Source organism: Osmia bicornis, chromosome 9, assembly GCF_907164935.1.
Source record: "Osmia bicornis bicornis chromosome 9, iOsmBic2.1, whole genome shotgun sequence".
Classification (NCBI taxonomy): Eukaryota; Metazoa; Arthropoda; class Insecta; order Hymenoptera; family Megachilidae; genus Osmia; species Osmia bicornis.
In genome coordinates, this window is record NC_060224.1 from 1,246,993 (window position 1) to 1,259,596 (window position 12,604).

A 12,604-nucleotide genomic window follows, 5' to 3' on the forward strand; every position below is an offset into this window, starting at 1 on the left:
GTTTCTCGCGTACGAAACATTTCTTTTCCACGGGAGGGTTAGTTGAAAAGAACGATAAAACCACGTCGTAACCGAGAACAGTATCGCCTAAATACGTAGGACAGAAAGTTTTTCCGTTGGTCCAAGCTGGTCTCAGCTGTTAGAAGGTAGGATGGTAGGAGGATTAATATCAGACGCCAGCTTCTTTGCTTCGAGAGGCGGGTTGAAGCGATCCGGTTACTGGCTCGCGGCCACTTTCGAAGAAAACGCGATATAATATTTCCTACGGGCTGACACACCCCGTCATTTTCTACTGCCTTCGTAGAAAGAGGGGGTGGGCGAAGGAAAACCATTCGGGACGAAGAGGGATGCGGAGAAAAAGGTTTCACGAGCCTATGTATACGACGACGTTCTGTGTACACAACAGGATGTCACTCGCGCGAGTACTTGTCCGTGATCTGACGCTCAGACAATGTACCGCCGAAAATATTTCTTCCTGCTCGCTATAGGATGTCGCTTACCAGTTATACGCGCGCTTGAAACTCAACCTGAAAGCTTCCCTCGTGCTCTTTGCTCCGTGAAAGTATTGTTTTCGCGTCGCTTTCCAAGCGTTTTCTTTCGAAACTCCCGGATGGAAAGGTTGTCGGGGTACGTCTTCGCTGTCGCGCAACTTTTTCTCGGATTTTAGTTTCGAAGAAAGGCTTCGGAATTTTAGGTAATCTTATCGAGTAGCTAAAGTGTACGTTTCAGAGCTGGCGTAGAACGTAAGGGATGAAATAAAAATTATTAAGTCACTTATATTTAATCCTGGAATTTAATGCTTCAGTCTTTCATAAAAATTCAATTTTTTATAATTTATCCGAAAATAAGTCAGGCTATTCAAGTTGAAATGAAAAATGTATCAATCGTCGATCTGGCGTGCAATCCGCGCTAATCTCATACATCAAATCTATCGGAAAAAGCAACATGAGATGCAGGATGTCAATACCAAAACGTTGCTAATTGAAGTAGAGAGTAATGAAATATTGCTCTGGTAAATTTTGTTGAAATAATAAAATGATTAAATAGCTTCTTTGAGCTTTGTACAGTAATAATATTAATGTATCTCTTGCTATCAAATATTTTTCTAGTTATAAATCAGGTGAATTTTTTATCTTTATGTCAAAGGTATAGCCTTAAACAATGGTGTTTCTTCTGTAATGAATATTTATGAACATCACCCAGCTGTTTAACATCTCGTTGTCAAGTTTCGTGGCAAACAATGTACGCCTTTCGAAAGTAAATGCTTCGAGATGGGTCTGGTTAACCCATAAAGCCTCGAACCATTTTTCTTTTGATAACTTTCATGCCTTTCGTTCGGAGCAGTCTTTGTTATTCATGACCATGGTGAAAATACGATTTTCTGCACGATATTCTCTCAACAAGACTATTTTAAGTTTAGAATAAACTTGAAAAGCTATATCCCTTGAATCATTGAAAACTACAGGGTTTCTTTTTATTTTCATTATATCTAAACTAGCTTGTTATCAGAAGATAACATTTGTTTCATTTTTCAGATGGTACGATTTTATAAAATAATAACACCTTTAGTGTCATTTATAATTACATAACCCTCTTTACGTCGTATGCATGGTAGAAATAAATTTAAGTTGAATATTTATACAACGCGACGTGTGGCTCGTGTATCTCGTGTGTAAGTTGTTAGTCATTTATTTATACCATCGTCATACATATTTATAGTCTCTTTGTCGACGTTATTACATTTTATTACATACACTCGCGATTAAACGAGGCTCTTCTAAGAAAAAATTTAATTTTGACGATATTAATATTAAAAGTAATTTAGAAAAGAAATAATGTAATTTTGTTAAATATTATAAAATTCAACATATTTTCTTTTCTATCAAACTTATGACATATTATCTAACAATCGTTTTTCTAATTACTTTATTTAATTTTTTCGCGAATCAATTAGCAAAATTTCCGCAATTTTTAAATTGCTAATTGTATATTCAAAATATTTTATTATTAAGATTTGCAAATCAACTTGCAGTATAGTTGTCGAAAGAAAAAGGGTAGGAAATGCGAGAATATTTCACCCCTTAAATCTCACTTTAAATTCATTGTGCGCGCGTTTCGAGCGTGTAGGCGCAAACGTAGCGTTGAATTTATGTGACATACGAAACGCGTCGTATTCTCGTGACATTTTGACGATCTCCTTTTAAAACTGCAACGCCATTGTTGATCACTGTTTACGAAAGAGGTACTATTTGCTACGTTGCTACGACGACTGGCTTTTATTCGTAATGGAATACGTGACGCCAGCAGCGCGATGTAAAATTTCGAGAAAAACGAGAAAAACGTTCATTCAAATCTATCTCTTGTCAGGGTTGGCATGGGGTGCTCGTAAAACGCTTCTCGACATAAGGATGTTGAAAATATTCAACTAACACAAGCTATACTCTGGAATTAGGTTTATGCAGTTTTGTGCATCGGTGCATCAGTAAAATGCAATTGCACTTTTGTTTCCTCTTGTAACTCGTAGGAATGTTTTCGAAGACGCCTCTGTCCATTTTGAAATGATCCTAAAATGCTTGTTCTCCAAATCAATCCTTCAGATTGACTCGAAATTGTCTGGAAACGCAAAAGGATCCCGTTACCAGTATATTTATCGGTGTCGTTAATTCTCGTTCGTTCGATTCCGTTAACGAACGAGGAACACAAACAGGCCTCGAAAATAAGCCCGAAAGAACGGAAGAGCCTGTCGACTTACGTATCTGTAGGCCCTCGACGGGTCTTGGACTCTTCATCAAACCGTCGAGGAGGAGAAAGAAGAAGAAGAAAAAAAGGAAGGAAATAAAGGTCTGGGAATATAGTTGATCGCGGGGTCTTTTCAGCAATGTCAGCAGTCGCCGGTGGTTTGCAGGCTGAGCGAAACGGGGTCACCGATCGCATTGTACTGCTTTAGCGAGTGGAGGACCGAGCCACTTCGCAACAATTCATGCACTTTTGACCTTTGCCGCGCGTTCTCTTCGCGAGAGTGCAACTGGAACGGCCTACTTCTTGCATGGACCCGAGTCGGCGCTAATACAATTTCCAGTCAGTGTCGAGGGCAAATATCACTGCGACGCATGTACATTATCGCTCAAAACTCTTTTCGACCCTTATCGTATTAACAAACCTTTAGAACTTTATCGACTTGATAAATTTTTCTTGATTTTTCTATCATTTGTCGGGCCCTCGAAGAGGTTTGATACCTCAACCTAGAGATGCTAGTAGAAGAGATACAGAATTCAATTATTCATTCTATACGTATAGCTTGAAAATCGCATAAATAACACATCTGTCTTTACTTTTGTGCATTCAGTTAATAAATTCTAATCAGAACGTTTAATTGCGATGGTCGAATGATGGATGCGAAAAACGTTGGGAAACTATTGTCGCGAGTGTATTCTTCTTTCAGTGTATTTGGCGAACGTTCTTTCATTCGATCTGACAATTGTAGCCACGTAAAATTTCGTTATACCGTGAATGATTTATTTCCACAGTTTCGATGTATCTCTACGGCCGGTTGTTTGAAAAACGGTCATTGTTGAACAGGGAAGAGCTCGTGCGGCCTTTTGTTTTCGCCGTGGAATAATTACCGCGGAACCACTTTAAGAATTTCAATTAAATTTTTGCAAGAAACTCGCGGTACGAAACTGTTTCGTTGCGGGCTCGTCTGTTGGTAAGCCGGAATTCATTCTTGCGTGTTACGTTAAATATTTTCTTCGCCGGAAAAATCTCGCTTGGGATGATGAGTTTTGAATGAAACGTAAGGGAGGTGACGAGTGACGCGGAAAATATTAAATCCGTCAGTTTTCATTATCAAATATTTTAATCGCTCCCGGATATATGTCGGTATTTCAATCAGTTTTTTGCAGAAAAAAGTTTTGCTACAAAATGCATGCTTAAAATCTCGTTCTACGGTCTGAAAAATGTAGTATTCAGAATTTAATTTCAACTTTAAATTGGAATTTCATTTCCGAAGGAAATGAAACGCATTGACTGCTGTTAGTAATCTGCTAGTGAAATTACTTTAACGCAATGCTAGCTTCAATCTAACATAAATTTAATATTCAAAGAATTTTATTGAATCTAATACAATTATTTCGATTAGAGAAAAACCAAGAAAAGATTACAGGTATTAAAGGCAAGTATTTATATGTTTCTACTTCTGCTGTTTGATTCAATCGTCAAAGAAAATACTAAAAATATCACTGTTTTAAGTGTTTGCGCAATAGGTGTATCCAAGATCGATTTCAAAGAGGGCTCTATTGTTCAGCAATGTCAACAGTTCCTTTTGCTCCAAGTGGAACGACTGTCTATGGGTCGAATCTCACGAATGCTCGATGTTTCGACGTCGATTCTGTTCGTTCTTCCATTGATTTTTAATCCAAACACCTTCTTGATTGAAAGTCTAATTAACAGACCTTTTGATAATAAGGATTATCGAGTATTGACAAAGTGCGGTGCTTCATTTTAATCCTTGCATATTAAAATCTTGTGACAGTATGCAATTTTCCTTTGGCAGTAAATGACATAATATTAAAATTAAAATAGAGGTGTGAACTCCACTGGAGACCCAAAATTGAAAAATTTGATAAGTGTTGTAATGATATTTTAAGCGGTAATGTAAAGTTTTGAAATTGAAAATTTTCGATTGCACTGTAGAATTTTATTTGCAAGCGAGTAGATCAAAGAAAATTTATTTGAATTCTCTATTGAAAGTCTCTGGCTTTCTTTTCAATAGTTCGGTACGTTTCACTTTTGTCTGTCTCTCGCAGTCTCATACTAGCACGATCGTATCAAAGAAAGGTCTATAAAGGAGCATATTCAATCGAGCACAAGGAGTATAGCAATTTGGATCACGGTATTTCCGTGTAATAGGAAGAAATGTACATTTCGAATATCCCATAGACGGATACCCGTTTTTCTTTCCCGTCTTAAGTGGATTTAACCACGCGATATCGCTCGACGTACGAAACCAATCGATGGTGCAATTTTAATGAAGCTCCGTCATTTGCTTAATTCATATTTACGACGAGCTATTTGCACGGATTAAAGTCTTGTTTCATTCGTTTCCGAGAGACGTTTTTAAGATAGATCGAGGCGGATTCGTTAGCCGAGGATCGTGAATAATTCGAGATTTAACATCGCTGGAAAATGGTTAGATTTAAGTTTCTACGAGGAAAGTTTAACGAATATCGATGCGGTTCTTAACGAGGATAACGCGTTTTAGAGACTAAGATAAAATAGCGAAAGTGTATTTAAATATATTCAACATACATATAAAGTCGAACGACGCGACGGTACTAATTACAATTTGAATGGGTCGACTAAGGAATCGTAATATGTAAGGTGTTCTTAGATTTTATTTCCTGGTGTCTCCAATTGAACAATAATTTATTCAAAGTACACTCTTGGCGGATTAAAAATTCCATACTACACCATAAATTACAACCGTGAAATCTAGATCATAAAATTTTGCATACACCAGAATTTACATGGGTACATTTTATACTTTAATGAAAATATGCTCTACCCATTGAATGAAAAATCACGGTACATAAAATTTAAAATAAATTTAATAATTCAGAGAATTTTACCATGAATTAAAACTGTGAAAGGAGTATTCGAAAATTTTGCATATCTTATCGCCATAGAATCCAACGTTTGTACGTGTCTAATGGTACATCTGGGACCGGTCGGTTCTCGAGTGTGAATTTAAAATTCCACGCGTTCACGGGACGAATCAATTTGACAAATCGGTCGTCCCGCTCGTTTCCCATTCCGTGAAGTAAAGTATGTATCCCGGGCGTGGCTGTTTTCCACGCGATCCTCGGCCTAGGTATTTCACAACGAAAATGTCTGGCCTGTGGAAAATTCATCGCACGGCTACCCCTATACACACAAATCGTTCGTGCGTGCACACGCGACCACGTGGAACCATTGCTGGAGAGTTCATTTGCCGGTGGAGGAATGGATACGTCGTGGATCGGGTCGCACACGTGCTCGGAACCGTATCCGTCCTGATATTTATGCACGCGTGCGATCGTTGCTTCCTCGTGCGGAATGATCCCGCTGCGCTTCATTCTTCGAGCTGACTCGGTTTCTCTCCTGTAATTAGTGGTTCCACGGTTTCCCGTGGATCCCGACTGTCGGCATGTTTTCATTCCAGATTTTCATCAATGTTGTAATCACATTAGAAGACGCCAGAGTCGCCTCCGTGGAACAGCAATTAGACGAAAGAACAGTGAATGAAAAATACTTGTGATTTTTGTTTCAGATGCAGAGAGCGGTGCTACTGCTCTGTTGGCTGCCGCTCCTCAACCACTGCCACGCCGTAAATCCAGGTAAGGGAAAGAAAGTTTTACTCGTTATTAGATTTCACTTTCTCTTCATTTTTAATCTTCTATTAGTTAATGTAATAGTCGTTGACTCTTTACTGTTTACTGTGCGATTACAATCTTAATCCTAGGAAAGGAAAATAATATGAAATAGAAAATTTTATTCAAATATGGGACTCTTTCCATGGTCCGTCGTTCGAGGGTTGAAAATATCAATGAAGTTATATACCTGTGCGGAAACATTACCGCTAAAGTCCTTAACAGTGCTGCACAATGCCCCATCGTAAATTTTCCTTCCAGTTATCAGGGAATGGGTTACACATCGAATCATTAAAGTAACAAACGGGAAAATATTTTCTGGTTCATGAAACGCATTCTACATCGGCGAACCAATACACGTTCGAGAAAGTATTATCGTCAATAAACTCAGTTAAATTGCAACAGAATCGTACCCCAGAATCGATTCCATCTACCCCCGTTTTTCCGGTTATCGTGCAGCCGATCGTAAGTTGCATTTTCGTAGGGTATCGAGTTTAACTTACAGCCGGAAGTAGACCGTTTGAACGCGTCAGTATCCAAGCAACATTCCGGACAAAAACACTAACCTCGTCGTTGAATATAGTAGCCGTGTTGATAGTCGGTTTTATTCGAAGTCACGAATCGCAGGTGGACACACGAGACCCACCGGTTTCTCCTAGCCTGTGTCGCGACACTTATTTACCCCGTATCGGAAGCGTGTTACATGCTTTAGCTACCGTTCTACACGACTTCCGTTCGAGTCGCTCGAGCCACGATGCTGATACGACTTGAAGAATGATCGAACAGGTGTGTGTTACCCTCGTGTACCGGACTTGTTTCTTCTTCGCACGTGATCGTTGTTGCTTTGCTGCTCCGACAAGGGAAAAAACGAGCTTCTCTAATCATTCTTACATCGTCCAGATTTTTGTCGCGTTTATTGTACGAATGATGGAGCAAGATTAGAGTTATCGCTGTTATGAAACATTTTGAATTGCTTGTTCGTGAGGAACCTTCGGGAGGAGATTCTTATAAGTAGGGTACGGATATTAATATGCTTGTAGCACACCATTAGGCTTTTCTGATCAATTAATTGTAACGCCAGTAGCTCAGTTTCCACTCGAAGCAGAAATAAAAGCTTCAATCTTTAAATTCATAATAATTTGATTCGTCAGAAATATTTTTTTCAAGGTTTTTTTCGGATTGTAGGCCACTGGCTCGACACGAGTATAGTAGTTAACGTTATCAATAATAGCAAAGTATATCTTTGATCACACTGCGGAGTATAATTAAGAATCGCGATATGTACTACATAAATTACTCCTTTTAGCGCTTTAAATTGCCGTGCATGCATGCAAATTTCACAGTAGTCGTACCAGGGATTCGTAATTGATTGTTATTATCACTAAGTTACTGTAATCTGGTATTTCGTTTGTGTATTTCTCCAGGAAGTCGAAGAAAGTTTATTGTTATTACGTTTCCTTGCAACCGGTAATTCGCGAACAAAAATCCTCGTTTCTTTCCACGAAACATTGTAACGATCGCATAATATGAGATATTATTACTCGTTGGAAACGATTATGTGTACTTTATACGAGGCTCCGCGATACACGTGTAGCGATTTTGGAGAATTTTAAACTACTTGCATTGTAATTAAGCTGTTACGAGGTTTACCAGCTACATTATTTCTCCCCGAACGTGGTAATATAGAAAAGCTATTTCGTTTTATGTCTATTATTTAAACATTTTCTGATAGTTTCGTATTTTTTATTATTAATTTCATAAAGCTTGAGTAATCGTTAAACAAAAATTGAAAATAGCGTTCAGAAATTAATTTCCATAATTTGTGGGGGGTGTAAGTTGGTGTATTTATCGATAGAAATATTCGCAACAATCGCGTGCAAAAAGTCATACATTTCATCCGGATTTTCTCGTTAATGATATTCGCGAGATTATTCGTGAATTATTGGATTATCTGCCTATCTTAATTAGCCCCTGTATAATTGCTTTACGCAGAAATGCCGCGGGCTTCATCTAAATTAATGTTATGCTAAACACTGTCTCGCGTAAATGGGGTGCGTCTATCCGCGAATATTTTTGTAATAATCATTAGTAATTTATTCGATCGTCGCGTCTGCGATTGCTATTTAATTTGAAATCAATAAATTCTCGTCAAACGTATCTTTTACAAAAAGTTCAAAGGCCTCTACTCTGGGCCTACATAAAAAAAGTAGTAAATCCATTTTCCATTTTCCGTTTTTATTCAAAATTTTTTTAGAGATTACCTATTATTCAGTACTTTCAAATAAAAAATACCTACCCCCTTAATTAACGTTTCTATTTTTCTATAGCAAGCAGCTGCTAAAATAGCACTGTACCTATTATTTAAGACAATCAGGTTGAAGGATTTAGGTTTCTCTACATATTTCATTGAAAACCCGGCAGTACTTCGATTTTCATCCCAACCACACTAAACAATTCATATTCGAAGCGTTCACTGCGCAAACCGTAACCCTTTCCTCCGGCAAACAACCGGCTGAATTTCCATGGATGTTAATCGTTCGTTATCCACCGGCGGGTCACAGTTGTAGTAACGTTTACGCAGAACAAAAATTACGATTTTAATTAAAGTCCATCCAGCACCGCTGAAATGGCTTCACGCGAGAGATAGCGTATCAGGGCTTATTTAGCGCGGTAGCCGTTCTAATTAAATGCCGTTGCTTCACGAGCTTCCAAAGGCTATCGTAAGGTCCTAATCCTAAATCTAAGCTTTAGAAACCTCGTAATTTCTTGACCATTCCAGAGAAATGGCATCCTAAAGGGTAATTTCTGGCAGAAGAAAAATTAACTCATCCGACTTGATTTGATAATTAGAAAATTTGCAAAAATAATTCGTTAGGAGAAATTCACCCTCTCTGGATTTACCCATTTCCTCTACCACCCCTTTCCCTCCTGTTCGCATCACGCATCCGGTTAACAATTTTTCCCTGCGTTTTTCTGCTCGACGTGTAAGCAAACAGCGAAAATATTTTGTTGGTTTTATCGTGGATCGTGGAATCGACGATGTCACTTTCGATTTTTCGATGGGTCTGTTTGGTAACGGCATTTGTAATTCGATGTTCGCGGGGAAATGGTCACTGTCGATGGGCTTGAAACCAAATGAAACCATGTTCTGTTTTTCAGGGTGGTTTTTTTCCGAGTGTGATTGATGCAGGGCGTTTGGACGTTGATGTTGATTAAGTTTGAGCGATTTACAAGTTCTGTTCTGGACTGTGATTTTTATTTACGGGCATTGTTCTGCATACTATTTGTACTGCAGAAGGTGGCTATTTTGCAATAATTCACGGTTTAAATAATTTCTTTCGTTTCTTTTATTTCATTCAATTTATAGGATTTCTACAATCTAAGGCTTAATTCTTAGCTTCCAGACAAGTTTTCCATACCTACTCTATTTTAACTTTATCGAGCAGAGAATTGTCGGTGCATAGAGAAACCTGCAATTTGCAATTCAAACAATTTCACGGTGCGTATCGTGACGATTTCGTTAGAAGCAGCTTCGAATGTAGCTTTTTCTAGTTTCGTTTTTCCCGGATCATTTTGTAGAAACCTTGTGCAGCAGACTTTTTGCAATGCATTTTAATGTCACCGTAATTCGTTGATTACATTAGTTTTATAATTACATTCTATGCTTAATATTTTGACAAACATTAAACATTCACTGTAAAATTATTAATCTCTAAATTGTAATTAGTATCTTGAAATTAATGATAGGGTGAAGATTGAAGCATTAAATTTATAATTAGATGATTGTAACCTTTGTTTCAAGAAACTTATAGATTCGATAAATTAATAAGACATAAAGTTTCGTACTTGAAAGTTAATTTGTAGTGCCTCCCAAGCGGAACACTGACTTTTAATTCAGAAAACTGGTGTCCCAAAGGTCTTGCACCCTTATCGCCGTTTCCTCTGAAGCTAGAAAACAAAGGAGCAGGTGCTGTCCTTAATCCAACGGTGAACGGGATTTAGAAATGCGCTGAAATTTCCTCCGAGTTTGGAACTCCCATTGTCTTCTAGCATCAGTTAAAAATCCGACTGGAATAAAAAACATTCCCGATCGAAATTTTCGGATACCCGCTGATCCCTAATCACGAACACAGTAATTTTTCAAATATTTTAACTAGGCGAAACTGCTCGATCTGTCAATACTTCTTTGAAAATGTTCCCTTTTAGTAACATTTTGCGCGAACGTTTCTCGGTTCCTCTAATTGATCTAAACCGTGCCTTAACTATACTTAGCCGGCTGACCCGGCCCTTATCGATCCAATCAAGTGGAAACTGGAAAGCCAGGAGGTGAAATCCAATTCGACCGATTGGCAATACCGCGGTTTCATTGTGGCCCAGAGACGCGATTGTTTGACGAGCTCACTTTGTTACCTATGCTGCGCAAAAGTTTGTCAGGGTTTCCTCTGGCTTGGCCGACAATTTCAGCGCCGCTGTTAAACTTATTCCTGCTGATCACCGTCACTCTGAATACCCTGTTGCGGACAGGGTGAATCCTTAATAGAAAGAGGAAAATGCGTGGTCTCCCCTCGACTGTATTATTCATATCGTGAAATAGGTTTTCATGGAACGAACCTATCCTAGAAAATAGAAAGGTGATCTTTACAACGCATCGCTTTGAATATTTTTCTGTTCCATTATTATTTATTAGAATTTTATTTTACCAGCAATTCTATTGTAGTCTTCGTCAATTATATTTATTTTTAGTTTAATGAATTAGCTATTAGGAAATATAATTTTCTTCTCTGTTTTATTTTATTTATTCCGGGTATTATAACAGAGATTTCATTGGTTCGTTTGAAAGCAAAAGAGAATTTCTTATGATGGAGGAGAGAACGACCGTCGACTTAGTGTCTCGAACTCTGTAAGCGCCTTTAAATAAAGAAAAGGATCAACGCCGATTTCTCCTTTATCTCTGGAATCCTCTCGATACCATGCTGAGGATTTCCTCGTGGAACTTAGCTGTCTTATAAACACGAGCAACAGCAAAGTTTAGTTGTTTTTAGGTGGCTTGTTGTCCGGATTTAAAACGTGGAAAAGATAGATCTTGAGTAGATTGAAAGTCGTATTTGAAAAAATAATTTTCGCCCAGAAAAAAACCCATGCCCAATCTAATTTAATTGTTCATTTAATTTTAATAAACGTTTACTTATATTCCATTTTATTCTTGTCTGATCTCACCAAGAATAATTCCGCTGATTTCTTCACCGACATTGCCATAAACGAGTGCCTTTTACCGTTTGCTTAAAATCTCGGAACCTTTATTGCATCTAATACTTGCTCGCAAAGAAAGTATAATACTGATTGTTTCGGAACATTACTTTCAAGTAAAACGGCTCCGGTTATTACATCGTTTCTACAGAATAAAATCTCCTTCCCTTTACATTGTTTAAAGTACTATTCAAATACCGTCGAAATATTGATTCTGTTTCATTGGTTATTCGAATCTTGTGCACACTTGCCGAACCATGTGCACGGCTTGTTCTATTACTGCAAAGTAAACTCGATATTCATGAACACGATGAATTTCGGTGATCAAATTTCTGTCAAAGTTAATGTTACTGTTGTTCCAAGTTCATGACGCGCTATGTATCAGTAGATAGTTTACAATGTCCCTTCAACACTTTGTGTTGTAAATTTAGTCAAACTGCTAATAGTGGGAAAGTGTAGGATCCCGAAAGGCTGTCTAGCACCTTTTAATTGGGTTACAGTAATTTCGGTACCTGAATATTAACTCAGGACCCGGGTGAAAAAAGTAGTTCTCAAATTTCAAATTACTATTCCTCTAATAGGTTTGATACACTTTTTTCAACGAATACTCGTACCACAAATCCGAAGTCCATCTTCAAAATTCTCGTCTGCTATAAAGCATCCATATCACTTTGAATCTAGAAGAATTACTTTCTCGTCCTATCAATCAAAATACAGATTAAAATCCAAAGATGGTCCAGATCTGACGCTCGAGCCGTGAACAAACCAGGTCGATTCTCGAAGAGCAAGCATAAACATCGCTGTTTACCGTCCAGCTCACGTCTACTTTCATAAATATGAACACAGCCTTGCATTTATATCAGAAACCAGCCACGTTCGCGTGATTCATCGGTATATTCGTTCGTAATTTCTCCTTTCTGTCGGAATAATGTCGGTCGAGAGAAGCACGT

General features: G+C 38.0%; 1 protein-coding gene across 2 annotated transcripts in view; it reads left to right on the forward strand.

The window, feature by feature from the left end:
* LOC114877504 (suppressor of lurcher protein 1) overlaps positions 1-12,604 on the forward strand; it is a 358,815-nt gene that overhangs the window by 84,864 nt on the left and 261,347 nt on the right. For both annotated transcript variants that reach the window (XM_046287131.1, XM_046287132.1), the window contains exon 5: positions 6,308-6,374. In XM_046287131.1, coding sequence (XP_046143087.1) covers positions 6,308-6,374 — 67 coding nt within the window. The remainder of the gene's footprint in view (positions 1-6,307; positions 6,375-12,604) is intronic.